General features: G+C 44.4%; 1 protein-coding gene across 1 annotated transcript in view; it reads left to right on the top strand.

Annotated features, from left to right (window-relative positions):
* Positions 1–20559, top strand: part of LOC308668902 (cytochrome P450 2J2-like) — a gene marked incomplete at both ends in the record, with an annotated part of 32108 nt that extends 11549 nt beyond the window's left edge. The window contains 5 exons of the mRNA XM_081329169.1: positions 844–1020; positions 15575–15716; positions 17446–17633; positions 18912–19053; positions 20375–20559. Coding sequence (XP_081185295.1) covers positions 844–1020; positions 15575–15716; positions 17446–17633; positions 18912–19053; positions 20375–20559 — 834 coding nt within the window. The remainder of the gene's footprint in view (positions 1–843; positions 1021–15574; positions 15717–17445; positions 17634–18911; positions 19054–20374) is intronic.
* Between the last annotated feature and the right edge of the window lie 331 nt (positions 20560–20890).

Raw genomic sequence — 20890 nt, 5'->3', positions numbered from 1 at the left:
TACTAAGAACCCAAAATCTGATCACATGACCACAGGGGTGTATCTTCCAGAACTGGTCATAGTAACTTTGACCAGATACTTTGACCAGTTATACTTTATTTAGTTAGCCAAGAGTTTGAACCTGCTATCTGTCCAGTCGTACTGTACCTGGAGCAGGGAATCAGTTCAACTCTGAAGTAAATCTTATTTACAATTATGTATATGTGCTCATCTTACATAAGGAGCTCAGGGGGCTTACAGAATTAAACACAAAAACCCACCAGCAGCCAAGGATAGACAATGACCTCACTTGCCATTAACAATAACAGGTTTCATTTGTTCACTTGATATCTTTGGAATCAGTCAGATTTTCAATACCTTACAACACACTATCAGAGTTGGGAGCCTCTGAATTCATCTGAATAGGGATGCCCATTTTTGAGCCAAAAGCTAATCCTGAGATGTGATCTCACACACACCAGTTCACAAGCTAGCAGACTGTGAAAATCCATGTAGTTAATTCATTATTTAGCCTGGCATGTGAAACCGGTTTATCTAATTTATTAAATTGCAGCTCAGTTAGCCATAGGTAAGCATATTTACAAAGGCTTTTGGAGACAATAAGAGAAATTTTATCATAGCTTTCTAATAATTTATCTGCCTCTAGCATTATCTGTTTCCTACAAGAATTTGGAAACTGAGCTTTTCTGAAGGGCTTTTGGTGGTCTGTTTTTTGCCCTACTTCAATGTGTTTCTAACATTTTTGTTTGGTTATTGAGCACTGTCTATTACTGTGAGACCCTAAGAGTCTTCTCTAATTGTGGCGAAGTAAATAAATAACCATTCCTCTTCCTTTTCTATTAGGTGTATAATTGGTTCCCACGATTAATGAGCTACCTCCCAGGCCCTCCCAAGAGAGCCCTGGCTGCTGTGGATGTGATTGTCTCCTTTGCAAAGCAGGAAATAGAGAAACACAAGGAATTCAACTCTCAGCATGAGCCAGAAGATTTCATTGATTACTATCTTCTTCAGATGGAGAAGGTATGTTTTTACTGAAGCGAATAGTCCAAAAAAACCCACACTCTGTTAGAGAGAAATTACCTGAACATGAGCTATAGCATGATCCAAAAGCTTGGAAGAGCAAACCTCTAGTCCTGGTGACTGACCCAGATTGGATCCTGGAATTATTTTATTCTTTGCTATCAGTAAAAAGGAGGGGCTAATGATATTACCTTCATAAGATAAGATAATCTTTATTGTCATTTTTTTTTACTGTGGGCACAACAGCACACATCAAAAATGAAATTTAGTTGCCCGCTGTCAAGGTGAAACCCATACATGACACACACCTAAAACATACTATATACAACATGTGTATAGACCCACACCCCTACATATACATAACAATAAAATATTAAATACTGTCCATCTTGAATATATAATGGAAGGAGGAAGCCTGAGAGTTGACAAGGTTAATGCTGTATGGAATGAAACTATGGCTGAATCTGGATGTTCTGCTATGGATAGCATGAAGCCTCCTCCCAGAAGGTAACAAGGAAAACAGGTTGTGAAGAGGATGAGTAGTGTCCCAGATAATCTTATGGACCCTGTTCAAACAGCGCTTCTGTGCTATGTCCTGGATGGGAGGGAGGGAACTGCCCACGATCTTTTCAGCCATCCTCACCACTCTCTGCACTGCCTTCCTATCTGAAGCAGTGATGCTTCCAAACCAGACTGTGATGCTGTATGACAGGATGCTCTCAATCGTTCCCCTGTAGAAAGTGCTTTTCTCTCTTTTTTTTTTCATTTAGTTCCTATCCTGAATTTAGTTTTCATTTAGTTCCTATCCTGAATTTAGCCCATGCTAAATTCAGATTCCCCATCATGGATTACTGCCTTGTCGTGGCGAAGGAGCTTGCGTAATTCAATGAAGCTATGAGCTATGCCATGCAGGGCCACCCAAGACAGAAATATCATAGCAGAGAGTTCTGACAAAACGTGATCCACTGGAGAAGGAAATGGCAACCCACTCCAGTATCTTTGCCATGAAAACCCCATGGACAGTACCAAAAGGCAAAACGATATGACGCTGGAAGATGAGCCCCTCAGGTCGGAAGGCGTCCAATATGCTACTGGGGAAGAGCAGAGGGCTAGTACTAGTAGTGCCAGAAAGAATGAAGCGACTGGACCAAAGCCGAAAGGATGCTCAGCTGTGGATGTGTCTGGTGATGAAAGAAAGTCTGATGCTGTTAAGATTTTTTCTCCATAGGAACCTGGAATGTAAGACCAATTCAAGGAAAGCTGGACGTGGTCAAACAAGAGATGACAAGACTGAACATCGACCTCTTAGGTATCAGCGAACTAAAATGGAAAGGAATTGGGGAATTTAATTCAGATGACCATCAGGTATACTACTGCGGGCAAGAATCCCTCAGAAGAAATGGAGTAGCCTTCATAGTCAATAAAAGAGTAGGAAAAGCAATACTGGGATACAATCCTCAAAATGACAGAATGATCTCAGTTCGAATCCAAGGCAAACCAATCATATATGCACATGCCCAAGATGGCGGACGTGCTGAGCTGAGCTCCGTGAGCTTCGTGAGTTCGGCTTTAATTTGCGGTCTGGGGGAGCCCTAGGGAGTGCACTATGCCTCCGTGCTAGGGCTGGGGTGGTCAGACTGCTTTGCCATTGCCGCTTTTAGCGGCACCGGTGTCCTCCATGTTGGCGAAATGTGGCTGGAAATCGTGCTGAGAGTCCGTGGCTGCGGTTGTGGCTTGAGGTGCTGCAGCTTGAAATGCCCCGATCAGCTGATTTTCAGGGCGGATAGAGCCGTGGCTTGGAGCGGCTGGAAGAACCGCAGCGGGGGTTAGCTGGAGTACTGTGGTTGTTCCAGCGTGGAGTTCTTGCATGACGGTCCTTGCTGCATACTGCTGGGCAGCATGGGCCATCTTTCCATCCCCCGTGTCCCGAGTGGCCAGCCAGACCAAGATTAGGGCCTGGCAGAAGATCGGCGGGAGACTTCTACCTACTCCCCACCTGTTTCAAAGCAGCTATCGGAGACCGGCGAGGAGGAGACCCGGGTGGTTGATTCCTATGCTTGTTAAGACTTGCTGCCTTCAAGGGACCTGAGGCAGTTTTGATGACCTGCCAGGTTCGTGGCTGGTTGGGCGGCGCACTGGTCTGCTTTTGGCCAGCATTAGCCTTCCAATCATGTCCTGGAGCTATGGCTTCCATGACCCTCCCCTCTGTGGTGAGGTGTCTCGGTTTCATGACTGTCAGCATGGCATTGGCTAGGGCCGGGCTCGCTTTTCTCCTATATGGAGATGGACTCCTGCATGCTGTCTCCCTTGACCCCCAAAGACTCAGAAGGACCCGGGGTGAAGAGTCGCTGTGAGAGGGTGGCTTAGATTTTCCATCTGCTACCCTCTCTGGAAGTGAGAGATCTGAGAGGGTATGCTTCTTCCCCTGGGTGGGGTTTCCATCCACCTCCCAGATCAGTCTTGTGGTCATGGTGAGAGGACGGCTGCTGACCTGTTCTGGAGGTATCCAACGTGAGTGAGAGCGGATCTGGATTGTTGGTTTTGGACTCATACACTCCTTCTGATTTTATACCATCTCCACTCAACATCTGACTGCCTTCTGCTGATCTCACATAACTATTTATGGCTTGCCTATGTTATTCTGGCATGGACTTGTGCGCCCTCAGGGGTGCCCCCCCTTCCTGGGTGCGACCCGTCTTCTTTTCTATTTCTCCTCTTGATGACGGGCCCAATTGTTGGGACTCTGAGAGATGGTTAGGCATGGATTGGGGTCTCCGATTTATTTCAAGGAAGAGGCCCCTGATCTGTTTTTAGCTAATTTTTTTAAGTGGTGTGTTCAGTCCAGGCTTGTTACAGGTCACGGTGGGATGGGGCTTGGGTTGGGCGCCTCCGGGTCTCTGGAGTGGGGGGTGGGGTTGTGGATCCTCATGATGATTGGGAATGGTAATAGGTGGCTGCACGGGGGGCTGTATCCATATTCGGGAGCGCGCCCCCGCTATCTTCAAGCGGTGGCACTCTCCGACCCCCTGGATTCAACCCATGTTTCTGGGAGTGGGGATGAACAGGCCCCTGAGCTCAGGCTGGTGTACCTTAATGTCAGATCAGTAGTTAATAAGGCTCCTCTTATTCAAGAGTTGGTTGAAGAGGAGCGTGCGGATCTGGCTTGCATTACGGATACCTGGTTGGGTCCAGAGGGAGATGTCCCTTAAACTGAACTTTGCCCACCAGGTTTCCATGTGATTCACCAACCTGAGGCTCAGGGAAGGGGCGGGGGTGTTGCAGTGGTTGTAAGGGAGACCTTGTGTCCGCGGGAGGCTACCGTTGTTCAGATACTCAGGTGTGAGTCGCTCCTCCTGAGATGTGGCCCTGGGGCTCAGTTGGGTTTGTTGCTGGCATATCTCTCACTTACCTGCGTAGCAGCAACCCTGCCCAAGCTCCTCGACATCCTCTCTGGGTTGGCGGTTGAGTTCCCCAGACTTATGGTTCTAGGGGACTTCAACCTGCCATCCCTGGGAGGTTCATCAGGGTTGGCTTGGGAGTTTATGTCCTCCATGACGGCCATAGACCTGACCCAAGTAATTCAGGGCCCAACTCATGGGGGGATCACACGCTCGATCTAATTTTTTTTATCTGGACGGTGGCTTGATGATCTGGGAGGGGGATTTCCAGTTATTACACCCCTGTCATGGACTGATCATCATCTCCTGCAGCTGGCCTTCTGTTTCGCTGCCCCCTGTCGCGGAATTATGGAACCGACTAGGTGGTTCCGCCCCAGGAACCTAATGGACCCTGAACAGTCCCAGGTGGCGCTTGGATCTGTGCCTGCCATCTTTGCTCACAGCCTGGTTGATGCAGTGGAAGCCTGGGAAAGGGCAGCCATGGAGGCACTTGACCGCATTGTTCCCATGCGGCCCTTGTCCTGGTGCAGATCTTGGTGGGCTCCATGGTTTTCTGTGGAGCTCTGGGAGATGAAGCGTCAGAGACAGAGCCTAGAGAGCTGTTGGAGATGCAGCCAGTCTGAGTCTGACTGATTGCAGTTAAGAACCTTTACGAGGTCTTATCTCGCAGCGATGGAGGCAGCAAAGTTTAATTACTTCACTGCCCTCATCGCTTCTGCAGATAATCACCCGGCCGCCCTGTTTAGGGTGACTCGCTCCCTCCTTAATCAGGAGGTGAGGGGGGAGCCCTTGCAGGGTTGTGCCGAGGAGCTTAGTCAACATCTGGCAGACAAAATCGCTCAGATTCGGGCCAGTCTGGACTTTGACTGGGTGGAGTCTGACGGGGGGGAAGATGAGCAGTCTTGGGAACATTATTTGGGAAGAATTCGATCCTGTGACTCCAGAAGAAGTGGACAGGATCATGGGGAGGCTGAGTTCCACCACGTGTTTATTTGACCCATGCCCCTCCTGGCTGGTATATGCAGCTCGGGAGGGGACACGAGGCTGGCTCCAGGCAGTAATAACTGCTTCTTTGAGGGAGGGTAGCTTCCCTGCTGCCTTGAAGGAGGCGGTGGTGAGGCCCCTCCTCAAGAAACCTGCCCTCGATCCGGCTAATTTGAACAACTATCGTCCGGTCTCCAACCTTTGCTTTCTAGCGAAGGTTGTTGAGAGTGTGGTGGCGCATCAGCTCCCTCTGTTCCTGGAGGAAGTGGATTATCTGGACCCATACCAATCGGGTTTTAGGCATGGGTACAGCATGGAGATGGCATTGGTCGCACTGGTGAATGAATGCCGCTTGGGGGGGTCGAAAGCCCTAATAAGCAGGCATATACATAGAATGAAGGCTATTGCTCAGCACATTGATTATGCTTAGATTGTAAGCCACCCTGAGTCTTCGGAGAAGGGCGGGATATAAATAGGATTAAAAAAAAATCTCTGGCGGGCTCGGGACACGGGTTGTTCCTCTGTCCTAGTCCTATTAGACCTCTCAGCGACTTTTGATACCATCGACCATGGAATCTTACTGTGGCGCCTCAGGGGGTTGGGAGTGGGTGGCACTGTTTTACAGTGGTTCTCCTCCTACCTCCTGGGTCATTCGCAGTCAGTGTTGGCAGGAGGGCAGAGGTCGGCCTCGAGACCTCTTGTTTGTGGAGTTCCTCAGGGGTCAGTCCTCTTGCCTCTCCTGTTCAACATCTATATGAAGCTGCTGGGTGAGATCATTCGTGGTTTTGGGGTAGGGTAGTATGCTGATCCCCTTCATGGATTACTGCCTTGTCGTGGCGAAGGGGCTTGCGTAATTCAATGAAGCTATGAGCTATGCCGTGCAGGGCCACCCAAGACGGACAGGTCATAGCAGAGAGTTCTGACAAAACGTGATCCACTGGAGAAGGAAATGGCAAACCACTCCAGTATCTTTGCCATGAAAACCCTATGGACAGTACCAAAAGGCAAAACGATATGACGCTGGAAGATGAGCCCCTCAGGTCGGAAGGTGTCCAATATGCTACTGGGGAAGAGCAGAGGGCTAGTACTAGTAGCGCCAGAAAGAATGAAGCGACTGGGCCAAAGCCGAAAGGACGCTCAGCTGTGGATATGTCTGGTGGTGAAAGGAAAGTCCGATGCTGTAAAGATTTTTTCTCCATAGGAACCTGGAATGTAAGATCCATGAATCAAGGAAAACTGGACGTGGTCAAACAAGAGATGACAAGACTGAACATCGATATCTTAGGTATCAGCGAACTAAAATGGACAGGAATGGGTGAATTTAATTCAGATGACCATCAGGTATACTACTGTGGGCAAGAATCCTTCAGAAGAAATGGAGTAGCCTTCATAGTCAATAAAAGAGTAGGAAAAGCAATACTGGGATACAATCCTCAAAATGACAGAATGATCTCAGTTCGAATCCAAGGCAAACCATTCAATATCACAGTAGTCCAGGTCTATGCCCCAACCACCAGTGCTGAAGAGGATGAAATTGACCAGTTCTATGAAGCACTACAGCACCTTATAGAACTAACACCAAAAAATGATGTTCTTATCATCATGGGGGATTGGAATGCTAAAGTAGGAAGCCAAAAGATAACTGGAATAACAGGCAAGTTTGGCCTTGGAGTGCAAAATGAAGCAGGGCACAGGCTGATAGAATTCTGTCAAGAGAATACGATGGTCATAGCAAACACTCTTTTCCAACAACCCAAGAGACGGCTCTACACATGGACATCACCAGATGGTCAACACAGAAATCAGATTGACTATATGCTCTGCAGCCAAAGATGGAGAAGCTCTATACAGTCAGTAAAAACAAGACCAGGAGCTGACTGTGGCTCAGACCATGAGCTTCTCCTTGCAAAGTTTAGGCTTAAACTGAAGAAAGTAGGGAAAAGCACTAGGCCACTCAGGTATGAATTAAATCATATCCCTGTTGAATATACAGTAGAGGTGACAAATAGATTTAAGGAATTAGATCTGATAGACAGAGTGCCTGAAGAACTATGGACAGAGGTTCGCGACATTGTACAACAGATAGCAACCAAAACCATCCCAAAGAAAAAGAAATGCAAGAAAGCAAAATGGCTGTCTGAGGAAGCTTTGCAAATAGCTGAGGAAAGGAGGGAAGCGAAAGGCAAGGGAGAAAAAGAAAGATACACCCAATTGAATGCAGAATTCCAGAGAATAGCTAGAAGAGATAAGAATGCCTTCTTAAATGAACAGTGCAAAGAAATAGAAGAAAATAATAGAATAGGGAGGACCAGAGATCTTTTCAAGAAAATTGGAGAAATGAAGGGAACGTTTAATGCAAAAATGGGCATGATAAAGGACCAAAATGGCAGGGACCTAACAGAGGCAGAAGAGATTAAGAAGAGGTGGCAAAATTACACAGAAGAACTATACAAGAATGAGCTTAATGTCCCTGATAATCACAATGAAGTGGTCACTGACCTCGAGCCAGACATCCTAGAATGTGAAGTGAAGTGGGCCTTAGAAAAGCTGAGCAACAACAAAGCTAGTGGAAGTGACAGTATTCCAGCTGAGCTATTCAAAATCTTAAAAGACAATGCAGTAAAAGTGCTACACTCAATTTGCCAGCAAATTTGGAAAACTCAACAATGGCCACAGGATTGGAAAAGATCAGTTTACATTCCAATTCCAAAGAAAGGCAGTGCCAAAGAATGTTCAAACTATCGCACCATTGCACTCATTTCTCATGCTAGTAAAGTCATGCTTAAAATCCTACAAGCTAGACTTCAGCAGTATGTGGATCGAGAACTACCAGAAGTGCAGGCAGGATTTCGAAGAGGCAGAGGAACTAGAGATCAAATTGCCAACATACGCTGGATCATGGAGAAAGCTAGGGAGTTCCAGAAAAACATCTACTTCTGCTTCATTGACTATGCTAAAGCCTTTGATTGTGTGGATCATAACAAACTGTGGCAAGTTCTTAAAGAGATGGGAGTACCAGACCATCTTATTTGTCTCTTGAGAAACCTATATGCGGGTCAAGAAGCAACAGTGAGAACTGGACACGGAACCACTGATTGGTTCAAAATTGGGAAAGGAGTCCGGCAAGGCTGTATACTGTCGCCCTGCCTATTTAACTTATATGCAGAGCACATCATGAGAAAGGCAGGGCTAGATGAATCAAAAGTTGGAATTAAGATTGCCGGAAGAAATATCAACAACCCAAGATACGCAGATGATACCACTCTAATGGCAGAAAGTGAAGAAGAACTAAAGAGCCTCTTGTTGCAGGTGAAGAAGGAGAGTGCAAAACTTGGGTTGAAACTTAACATTAAGAAAACCAAGATCATGGCATCTGGCCCTCTCAATTCCTGGCAAATAGATGGGGAAGAAATGGAGGTAGTGACAGATTTTATTTTCCTGGGCTCCAAGATCACTGCAGATGGGGACTGTAGCCAAGAAATTAAAAGACACTTGCTCCTGGGGAGGAAAGCCATGGCAAATCTAGACAGCACACTAAAAAGCAGAGACATCACCCTGTCAACAAAAGTGCGTATAGTCAAGGCTATGGTCTTCCCAGTTGCAACGTATGGCAGTGAAAGTTGGACCATAAGAAAGGCTGAGCGCCAAAGAATTGAGGCCTTTGAACTGTGGTGCTGGAGAAGACTCCTGCGAGTCCCTTGGACCGCAAGGCGATCAAACCGGTCAGTCCTAGAGGAGATCAATCCTGACTGCTCTTTAGAAGGCCAGATCCTGAAGCTAAAACTCAAGTACTTTGGCCACCTAATGAGAAGGAAGGACTCACTGGAGAAGAGCCTAATGCTGGGAAAGATCGAGGGCAATAGAAGAAGGGGACGACAGAGAATGAGGTGGCTGGATGGAGTCACTGAAGCAGTAGGCATGAGCTTAAATGGACTCCAGAAGATGGTAGAGGACAGGAAGGCCTGGAGGAATGTTGTCCATAGGGTCGCGATGGGTCGGACACGACTTCGCAACTAACAACAACAACAACAACAGTATGCTGATGATACCCAGCTTTTTATTTCCACCCCAAATCAACCCAGTGATGCCCTTGATGGGATGTCCCATTCCCTGGAGGCAGTGAGGGTCTGGATGGTGAGGAACAGGCTTCGTCTAAATCCTGACAAGACCGAGTGGCTGTACATACAGGCATCTCGGGTTATCCATTCTATTCCATCTTTAACTATGGGGGGTGAGGTATTGGTGGAGCCTTGGTGGAGCAGTGGGCTAATGCCTCCTTAAGTAACACCAGCTGCCTGCAATTAGTGCAGGTTTAGTGCATCCCACCAGGCTCAAGGTTGACTCAACCTTCCATCCTTCCAAGGTAGGTAAAATGAGGACCCAGATTGTTGGGGGCAATTAAGCTGACTTTGTAATAATGCCGCTTGGGGTGTGTGTGAAAGCCCTAATAAGCAGGCATATACTTAGAATGAAGGCTACTGCTAAGCTTGTAAGCCGCCCTGAGTCTTCGGAGAAGGGCGGGATATAAATGGAATTAAAATAAAAAAAATTACCCCCTATAGATAGGGCTCGCAACTTGGGTGTCCTCCTTGACTCACAGCTCAGTTCAGAAGATCATATAGGAGCTGTGACCAGGGGGGCTTTTGCCTAGGTTCGCTGGTGCACTAGTTGCGGCCCTATTTGCACTGAGATGCCCTACGTACAGGCACTCATGTGCTCGTGACCTCTCGGATTGACTACTGCAATGCTCTCTACATGGGGCTGCCCTTGAAGACCACTCGGAGGCTCCAACTGGTGCAGAATGCAGCCGCACGAGTTGTGATGGGGGTTTCCTGATACTCCCATGTAACACCTCTGCTCTGCAAGCTGCATTGGCTTCCAGCTGCCCTCAGGGTGAGATTCAAGGTGCTGGTGATTATCTATAAGGCCCTAAATGTCATGGGTCCGAATTACTTATGGGAGCACCTGCTGCCGGCATCAACTTCCCTTCGTCCTGTGCGCTCCCACAGAGAGGGCCTCCTCAGGGTGCCGTCGGTCAGAGAGTGTTGGCTGGCGGCCCCCAGGGGGAGAGAATTCTCTATGGGCGTGCCAGCCCTTTGGAATCAATTACCGGTTGAGCTCCAGATGGCTCCCGACCTTCGCTCTTTCCGCCGTGATCTGAAAACTTACTTATTTGAACAAGCCGGCCTGGTCTAATGGGGTTTCGGGTATTTTTAATTTGTAATTTGTAATTATTATTGTTAGGGCTAGATTAATTTAATCTTATTTTTAATTTTTGTATGTTGTATTTTTATTGCCCTGTACACTGCCCTGAGTCCTTCGGGAGAAGGGCGGTATAGAAATTAAATAAAATAAATAAAAAAAAATTATGGCTAATTTAATTTAATTTATTTTTAACTTTCTATAGTGTTTATTGTATATTGTGTTTTAACTGCCCTGTATACCGCTCCAGGTCCGTCGGGAGAACGGCAGTATATAAATCCAATTAATAATAATAATAATAATAATAATAATAATAATAATAATAATAATAATAATAATAATAATATCACAGTAGTCCAAGTCTATGCCCCAACCACTGGTGCTGAAGAGGAAAAATGATGTCCTTATCATCATGGGGGATTGGAATGCTAAAGTAGGAAGCCAAAAGATAACCGGAATAACAGGCAAGTTTGGCCTTGGAGTAAAAAATGAAGCAGGGCACAGGCTGAATTTTGTCAAGAGAATATGATGGTCATAGCAAACACTCTTTCCCAATAACCCAAGAGATGGCTCTACACATGGACATCACCAGACGGTCAACACAGAAATCAGATTTACTATATGCTCTGCAGCCAAAGATGGAGAAGCTCTATACAGTCAGTAAAAACAAGATCAGGAGCTGACTGTGGCTCAGACCATGAGCTTCTCATTGCAAAGTTTAGGCTTAAACTGAAGAAAGTAGGGAAAAGCACTAGGGCACTCAGGTATGAATTAAATCATACCCCTGCTGAATATACAGTAGAGGTGACAAATAGATTTAAGGAATTAGATCTGATAGACAGAGTGCCTGAAGAACTATGGACAGAGGTTCGCAACACTGTACAATAGGTAGCAACGAAAACCATCCCGAAGGAAAAAAAATGCAAGAAAGCAAAATGGCTGTCTGAGGAAGCTTTGCAAATAGCTGAGGAAAGGAGGGAAGTGAAAGGCAAGGGAGAAAAAGAAAGATACGCCCAATTGAATGCAGAATTCCAGAGAATAGCTAGAAGAGGTAAGAATGCCTTCTTAAATGAACAGTGCAAAGAAATAGAAGAAAACAATAGAATAGGGAGGACCAGAGATCTTTTCAAGAAAATTGGAGAGATGAAGGGAACGTTTCATGCAAAAATGGGCATGATAAAGGACCAAAATGGCAGGGACCTAACAGAGGCAGAAGAGGTTAAAAAGAGATGGAAAAATTACACAGAGGAACTATACAAGAGTGAGCTTAACGTCCCTGATAATCACAATGAGGTGGTCACTAACCTCGAGCCAGACAACCTAGAATGTGAAGTGAAGTGGGCCTTAGAAAAGCTGAGCAGCAACAAAGCTAGTGGAGGTGACAGTATTCCAGCTGAGCTATTCAAAATCTTAAAAGACGATGCAGTAAAAGTGCTACACTCAATTTGCCAGCAAATTTGGAAAACTCAACAGTGGCCACAGGATTGGAAAAGATCAGTTTACATTCCAATTCCAAAGAAAGGCAGTGACAAAGAATGTTCAAACTATCGCACCATTGCACTGATTTCTCATGCTAGTAAAGTTATGCTTAAAATCCTACAAGCTAGACTCCAGCAGTAGGTGGATCGAGAACTACCAGAAGTACAGGCAGGATTTCAAAGAGGCAGAGGAACTAGAGATCAAATTGCCAACATATGCTGGATCATGGAGAAAGCTAGAGAGTTCCAGAAAAAAACATCTACTTCTGCTTCATTGACTATGCTAAAGCTTTTGATTGTGTGGATCACAACAAACTTGGCAAGTTCTTAAAGAGATGGGAGTACCAGACCATCTTATTTGTCTCTTGAGAAACCTATATGTGGGCCAAGAAGCAACAGTGAGAACGGGACACGGAACCACTGATTGGTTCAAAATTGGGAAAGGAGTCCGGCAAGGCTGTATACTGTCGCTCTGCCTATTTAACTTATATGCAGAGCACATCATGAGAAAAGCAGGGCTAGATGAATCAAAAGTTGGAATTAAGATTGCCGGAAGAAATATCAACAACCTAAGATATGCAGATGATACCACTCTAATGGCAGAAAGTGAAGAAGAAATTAAAGAGCCTCGTGCTACAGGTGAAGAAGTAGAATGCAAAACTTGGGTTGAAACTTAACATCAAGAAAACCAAGATCATGGCATCCAGCCGTCTCAATTCCTGGCAAATAGATGGGGAAGAAATGGAGGTAGTGACATATTTTATTTTCCTGGGCTCCAAGATCACTGCAGATGGGGACTGTAGTCAAGAAATTAAAAGACGCTTGCTCCTGGGGAGGAAAGCCATGGTAAATCTAGACAGCACGCTAAAAAGCAGAAACATCACCCTGTTAACAAAAGTGCGTATAGTCAAGGCTATGATCTTCCTAGTTGCAATGTATGGCAGTGAAAGTTGGACCATAAGAAAGGCTGAGCGCCAAAGAATTGAGGCCTTTGAACTATGGTGCTGGAGAAGACTCCTGCGAGTCCCTTGGACTGCAAGGCTATCAAACCGGTGAGTCCTAGAGGAGATCAACCCTGACTGTTCTTTAGAAGGCCAGATCCTGAAGCTAAAACTCAAATCCTTTGGCCACCTAATGAGAAGGAAGGACTCACTGGAGAAGAGCCTAATGCTGGGAAAGATAGAGGGCAATAGAAGACGGGGACAACAGAGAATGAGGTGGGTGGATGGAGTCACTGAAGCAGTAGGCGTGAGCTTAAATGGACTCCAGAAGATGGTAGAGGACAGAAACATTGTCCATAGAGTCACGATGAGTAGGACACAACTTTGCAGCTAAGAACAACAACTAATTCAGATTTCTATATTGTACTTCTGCAATCTTAAACTTATTGATTCTTTGTGTAGGCAGATAGACATCAGTGTTTGTCATCCAATTGTGCTTGCCTCTCATTTCTTAGAAATCCCACTAAGGAAAAGAATAACCAGGGACTTTTCATTAATTTATACTTAAATGAATACTTAACCCGAAAAGATTGGAAAAAGACAGATATTTTCACAGCCTTGACCATAAGTAGAAATGATATGCAGTCTTCTCAATAGTTATCCTCTTTCGTAAACCATTAAGGCAGGCTTTCCACCTTTAGATTAATGATTCAAGGGTGCTCCATCTTTCATGCTTTGTCATGGTATCAATGAGTATACGGTTAGAATAGAGCTGGAAGGGATCTTGAAAGTTTTCTCGTCCAAGCAGGAAACCCTGTACCATTTCAGACAAGTGGCTGTCCAATCTCTTCTTAAAAACCTCCAGTGATGACGCACACAACTTCTGGAGGCAAGCTGTTCCACTGAATTGTTCACACTGTCAGGAAATTTCTCCTTAGTTCCAGGTTGCTTCTCTCCTTGATTACTTTCTATCCATTGCTTGTTGTCCTGCCTTCAGGTGCTTTGGAGAATACCGGTAGGTTGACCCTTCTTCTTTGTGGCAACCCAAATATAATATATATTATATACTGTTATATTGTAGCATCCATAAGTGTTGTAATTGTAGATTTTTTGTTATGGTATCCATACTGAGTACAATGAACCATGGTGATTTGCTGAACCATTGTGGATAGAAAAGAAATAGGTCATATGATGTTTGATGGCAAGATGCTACTTGGTATCAAGATCACATGAGGAAATAATGCTGCTTTATACTCCACTGCTAAGACTGCACTTGGACTCCTGCATCCAGTTTTGGTCAGCATGATACAAAAATATGTTAAGACTCTAGAAAAAGTGCAGAGAAGTGCAACAAAGATGATTGGAGGCTGAAACATAAGGAAAACGATTTCAGGAACTGGGTATGTCTAGTTTAATGAAGAGGACTTGGGTGACTTAAAAAAAAATCATTCATTTTTTATGCTGCCCATCTCCCCTACAAGGTGATAACAGTTTTCAAATATTTTTTATAACCATATTTTATTATTTTTTTATAATCACAAATCCTTAATATTTTATCAACAACATGTTGTCTGGGGGGCAATATTTAGCTTACTCTCTGCCTTATTTTTCTAGCCATTGATAAAATGTATCCCATGTTCTAAAGTATTCTGAATCTTTTTTCTCCTTCATTTTCAATGTAAGTCTGTCCATTTCTGATTATCTCTTCCTCTGCTGGTGATTCTTCTTCTTTCCAATGTTGACAAAATACATTTCTCATTACATGTTAATACATGTAACATTAAATATACCCATTCTTTCTCATAATTTCCTGCAATTATACCTAACAGGTTCAAATCTATGTGGCTTTTGTGTCATTTTTTCTAACCATATATGTATTCTTGACCAAAATCTTTGAGCCTTAGGGTATGTCCACCATAGTTCACGTAAACACTTTCTCATTGTTTTGAGAACCTTGTTATCTCATTCCCCATGGTTAGAATCTCCTCGAAAAGTTTCCATATACCTGTGTTTCAACAAACGTCTGGAGAACTGGAGAGGTTTCATTCCCCTAACTAACCCCTTCAGAGCCTCATCTGCTCACCCCCTTACTCTAACGCATGGGTGTCAAACTCAATTTCATTGAGGGCTACATCAGCATTGCGGTTGCCCTCAAGGGGCCGGGTGGGTATGGCCAGGGTGGGCGTGGCCTACTGGGTGGGCATGGCTAGAGTGGGCATCGTTCGCATCAAGGGTGCCTATGGGGGCCTGGGCAGGAGGGTCTCTGACAGTAGGAGGGTCTCTGGGCCAGGGCCAAGGCAGTGGGGGCCATTCCCTCACTGTTTCCAGGATGGCTTCACGGGCCGCATGAAACCACTTTGCGGGCCTTGTGTTTGACATGTCTGCTCTAATGACAAGATGAAAACAAGAAGGCATGTAGCTGTCAGGTTTTCACTCTTCATACCTGCACTGATTTTCCTATATAACTGTATTTATTGTTATTATGACTTGTGGCACAAAAAAAATCTGCATAGAATTATTGTAATTTTTATTTTTACATTTTAAACATCAGAGCAGAAATGACCCCAACTCTACCTACGATGAAGACAACCTGGCTCAGTGTATTTTTGATTTTTTTATTGCTGGAACAGACACAACCTTCACTGTTGTGATGTGGGCACTGATCCTCTTGACAAATCATCCCAACATCCAAGGTGAGAGAAATCTAGGCTGGGGGAACAAAGGCCAATCTCAGGTTCTAAAAACAGGAATTCTTTGAAAATACTCTTCATAATAATTTTCCTACATAAATTGTTGAACCTATAAGCTACAGTCTGAACTTAGCAGGTTTAAAGAAAAGCCAGGAATGCACATATATAGAGAGTCATCTATAAATCCTCAATAAAACATAAAGTGATTGTCTAAAAGCTGAAAATCAGTACAGATCTAAAACATTTAACACACATTTCAATCTACCAAGGTTTTCAGATTTGTTACTTGCTAAATTGTGTATATAAGATCAAATTCATAATATAATAAACATAGAAAAATATCAAAACAGTGGGCACAAGCAGATGCCCACTAGGCTCCCTGCTATGAAGAGAAAGGATGGGAGCCTCATGTGGGATTCCTTGAGATACCTAATGATCCCTTCAATCTTCTCCTTAACCATACCTTCTTCCTGCCCTGCTACTGCCTTGCCTGCTACTCGACAGGACACTGGAGGGACCAAATGGGGTTGGCTGCAGCAACAAGGCTGAAGGTGTGGTGAAGGTAAGTGGCTAATGGAGGTTGGAGTCTGCATGAAGGAATAGAGCGGCACTGGGAGCCAGCCAAGAGTTGTGTCTATGGAGATTGTCAGTCATCCAGGTCATGGTTGTCCCGAAGTTTCTTTTTCAAGAGGCATCTGGACTTTCTTTGTTTTTCCTCGAAAATGTTTCGCTTCTCATCCAAGAAGCTTCTTCAGTTCTGACTGAATGGCGGAGAATGGAAAGGTTTATATTCCTTGCAGTCAACTGGTCATTAGCACTCTTTCAGAGAATTGTTCAAGCTACTTGGGAGTTTATCCAAGTCTCCTAAGGTCACCTGAATCGTGCAAATGTGTATGGAATCTTTTTGGAACTGCTGAAAGGACAGCAAATCCATATTCTGAAGAGAGAGGACTGCTGGTTTAAAAGAGGCTATCTACATTAAGACTGAACAGCCATCTCTCAACAGATGGGGAAGGGATACAACACCATCTATCTCCTGTTTACAACACAGAAGGGCACTGATAAACCTCCAAGTGATCTCAACAACTGGGGGCACAGGGGACAGAGCCAAACTAGTACTGTTATCAGCAGTGTTCAGGGATGCAACCAGGATGAGGGACTGGCAAGAGGTGGGGAGCCTGCCCATAGAGGAAGGGGTTGCAGACCTGGAAGCTGTGGAAAAGAGTATGTGCTGAGGAATGCCTGAAGAGGGGTAGTAATGATCCAGCTTGGAGTTGAAGCTGGAGCCATCTCAGAAGTTCAACCAGCTGCTGTGGTGGGTAGAAGCAAGAACAGACCCAGAATCAGAAAATCAACAGGAACCTTGGACATAAAATGTGTGATCTGGATCAGAGATCGGAGAATGAATGCAAGGCCAAGAAACTGGAATTGGCTTTGGATCTCTCAGCAGAAAGCCCAATGGAGCTGGCAGCCAGGATTGGAGGCCAGACTAAGGTGCAAATTTTGGAATTCTAGCAGACACAAGCCCAGAAGCCAGTAATAACATGTGTCAAGAGGAGGAAAATCAGGAAGTCCAGGCAATTCAAATGAATATAAAAGTTTATTGCAAGCTTATGCTGTCTACAAGAATCTATTCTACATCCTAAAGTTTGGCTAAATGTTACAATTAGGAAATACATAAATGAAACACAATACTGAAAATGAGCCTTCTATTTCTGTCATTTTTTCCTAGAGAAAATCCAGAAAGAGATTGAAGATGTGTTTGGTTCCTTGGGGTCAATTTCCTATCAGGATCGGAAGAAGCTGCCCTACACCAATGCTGTGATTCATGATATGCAGCGTGTAAAATATGTCATGCTAGCTGGGGGAAGCAGGAAATGCACAAAGGATGTGAAGATGAGGGGTTACGTTATTCCAAAGGTGAGAAATGTGTTCAGGCTACATTTATTTTATTTATTTATTTATTTTATTACATTTATATACCGCCCTTTCCCGAAGGACTCAGGGCGGTTTACAGGGTGATTAAAAAACCAAGATACAAAAGTTAAAAACAATTTTTTTAAAAAAAAAATTATATTTGTCCCTGCATAAATAAAACCCCAGTTAAAATAAGATTAATCCTCAGCCTGGGCCAGAGAGCTCGAAGAGCCAGGTCTCAGGCCCCGGCGGAATGAACGGAGGTCAGGGGCAGTCCTCAGCTCCACTGGCAGCTGGTTCCAAAGGGCAGGCGCCCCCACTGAGAAGGCCCTATCCCTGGGTGTTACCCGCCGGCAATCTCTTACCGGTGGCACCCTGAGAAGACCCTCCCTGTGGGAGCGCACTGGACGAAGGGAACTTGATGCCGGCAGCAGGTGTTCCCTCAGATATCCCGGACCCAAGCCATTTAGGGCTTTATAGGTCATCACCAGCACCTTGAATCTCACCCGGAGGGCAACCAGAAGCCAATGCAGCTCGCGGAGTAGAGGTGTTACATGGGAGTATCGGGAAACCCCCATCACAACTCGCGCGGCCGCATTCTGCACCAGCTGAAGCCTCCGAGTGGTCCTCAAGGGCAGCCCCATGTAGAGAGCGTTGCAGTAGTCTAAACGGGAGGTCACGAGCGCATGAGTGACTGTGCGTAGGGCATCTCAGTCCAGATAGGGTCGCAACTGGTGCACCAGGCGAACCTGGGCAAAAGCCCCCCATGTTGCATTCCACTAATGCAACATGGAAGGAAAACCAGAATATGGCACTTGGATAAAGGCTCTCTATTCAGGAACTGCCAATGTAGTCAATTGAATGGGCGAGAATAGTAAGCTTTTGTGGGGTAACAATTATGGGTTAAACTCCAAACACTTAATGAACTTTAAATGTTTTATATTTAATCCTAGGAAGATGATAAGAGATTAAGGGCTGAATTTAAGTTCATAACTGAAGTCATGTCTGGGTTTTTTTGTCCCCCTTCTTGGGGCACCCAGCCCTCTGTTTTAATAGAAGGAAAGAGAGAAAGGATACTAAACTGTTGAGCAGCCACCAATCTCAGTAACTGCTTTGGAAATGAACAAATAGAGCTCCATAAAGGCAAGCTATAAGCAAATGATTCATAAATATTGTTTGAACTTTTTCCTTGTTTCCTCTTTTTGGTCATCTCTCTCTCCCTCTCCCTCTCTCTCTCTCCTTCTCTCTCTCTCTCCTTCTCTTTCTCTGTTTTTTTTACAGGGGAGCTATATTATTGGAGACCTGCGCTCTGTTCTTCTTGATCCAGAACAATGGGAGAAACCTGAAGAATTCAACCCAAATCACTTTTTAGATAAGGACGGGAAGTTCATTGAACGGAAAGAGTTTCTGCCCTTCGGAATAGGTATGTCCATGAGCCCAAAGCAGCTTATAACTCGTGGGAAAGCTAAGAGCCAGAGTGAGCCACGACTGGCAACTAATGCTAAAATTAACAACAACAACAAAATCTTATTTCAATGTGTAAGAAACAAGAAGAAATTCAAGGAAATGATGGGTCCAGTAACGGAAGCCGATGGCAAGAAAATGACAGGCCGCAAGAAGGAAGCAAAGCTGATTAAGTCCTTCTTTGCATCTGTATTTATCCAAAAGAAGAAAATAGTCTACGCAAAACAACACTGAGGGAGATAGATAGAACAGGTACACAAATCAAGACAGGCAAGGAAGTAGTAAGAGAACACCTATCCAGCCTGGATGAGTACCTATCCCCTGGACCAGATGGCCTGCATCTCAGGTTCTGAAGGAGCTGGCAGATATAACCTCAAAGCTTCTGAATGAAATCTTTCAAAGCTCCTGTAGTACAGAGGAATTAGCAAAGGACTAGAAAAGAGCTGATGTGGTACAAATCTACAAAAAGGAAAAAAAAACCATGGATTGAGGAAATTATAGGCCCATCAACTTGACATCTGTACCTAGGAAAATCCTGGAAAATATAATCAGGTGGAGGATAAGTGACCACCTAGAAATGAAGAGGGTGATCACTTTAAGCCATTACAGTATCTGGTTTTTTTTAAAACAAATTGTGTCAGGCAAACCTTATTGCCTTTTTTCCTAAAATGACTAAATTAGTGGATCAGTGAAATGCTGTAATCATAATATGCTTGGACTTCAGGAAGGCATTGGATAAAGTAGACTACAGTCTACTGATTGATAAGATAGAAAAATGTGGGGTAGACAGTGCCACCATCGGATGGATTTCAATTGGCCGTGCTTAATGGAGAGACGTTGACTTCCCTCTTGTAGGCCCATCTCTAGAAAAACATACCATATCAGTTTTGTCATGGGTCTATGGTTTAGCCTTTGAAAGGATCTACCATATAGTATAGCTTCTGTTAAACTCGTACATTAAGGGGTGTTCACAAACAGAGGAAAACTGAGAAAATAACTGTAGGGATTGAACTTGCTAGAAGCTATTGGGATACAATTTGGAGATCAGAATATCAGAACAACATAGTTGAAAAGGATCTTGGAGGTCTTCTAGTTCCTGCTCAAGCAGGAAATCCTATACCATTTCAAACAAAAGACGGTCAAATCTCTTCTTAAAAACCTTCAGTCTTGGAGCACCCATAACCTCCAGAGGTAAGTCATTCCACTGATCAATTGTTCTTACTGTCAGGAAATTTCTCCTTTATTCTTGATTGGTTCTCTCCTCTTGGTTTCATCTATAGGTCGGCGTGCATGTGTGGGAGAGCAGCTGGCAAGAGTTGAGACCTTCATCTTTCTGACCAGTCTGATGAGGGCCTTCAGCTTCCAGTGTCCTGATGGAGTGAAAGAACTCAGTGAAGTCTCTATTGCAAAGGTCACAGTGCATCCACTGCCTTACAAACTGTGTGCTATTCCCACACAGGCTTGAACATATAAAATTCCATAAAAAGGATAAGAGTAATTATAGAACAGTTATTCAATAAGGTAAATGCAAATGTTTACTTTGTGCCTATTCACTTAATATAATGTTTTGATTCCTTTTATTCTGCATTGAACGTGCTTCAACCTATTGCTGGCTTCACACAACTTACTCAACCAAGTCTATGGAAGACTAGGAAGTTGTATATGAAAACAATGTGCTAAATAAGTTTGTTATGTTTTCCCTTTGTTTCCTTTGGGTGCCAATAAAACATATCACTTTCCATTTAGCCTTAGTACCTTTTTTGAGTTTTAATAAATTTCTCCTATGGGCTTCATGT

The sequence above is a fragment of the Vipera berus genome (genome assembly GCF_964194415.1).
Source record: "Vipera berus genome assembly, chromosome: 5".
NCBI classification, from domain to species: domain Eukaryota; kingdom Metazoa; phylum Chordata; class Lepidosauria; order Squamata; family Viperidae; genus Vipera; species Vipera berus.
This window is presented reverse-complemented; position numbering and strand designations above follow the sequence as displayed.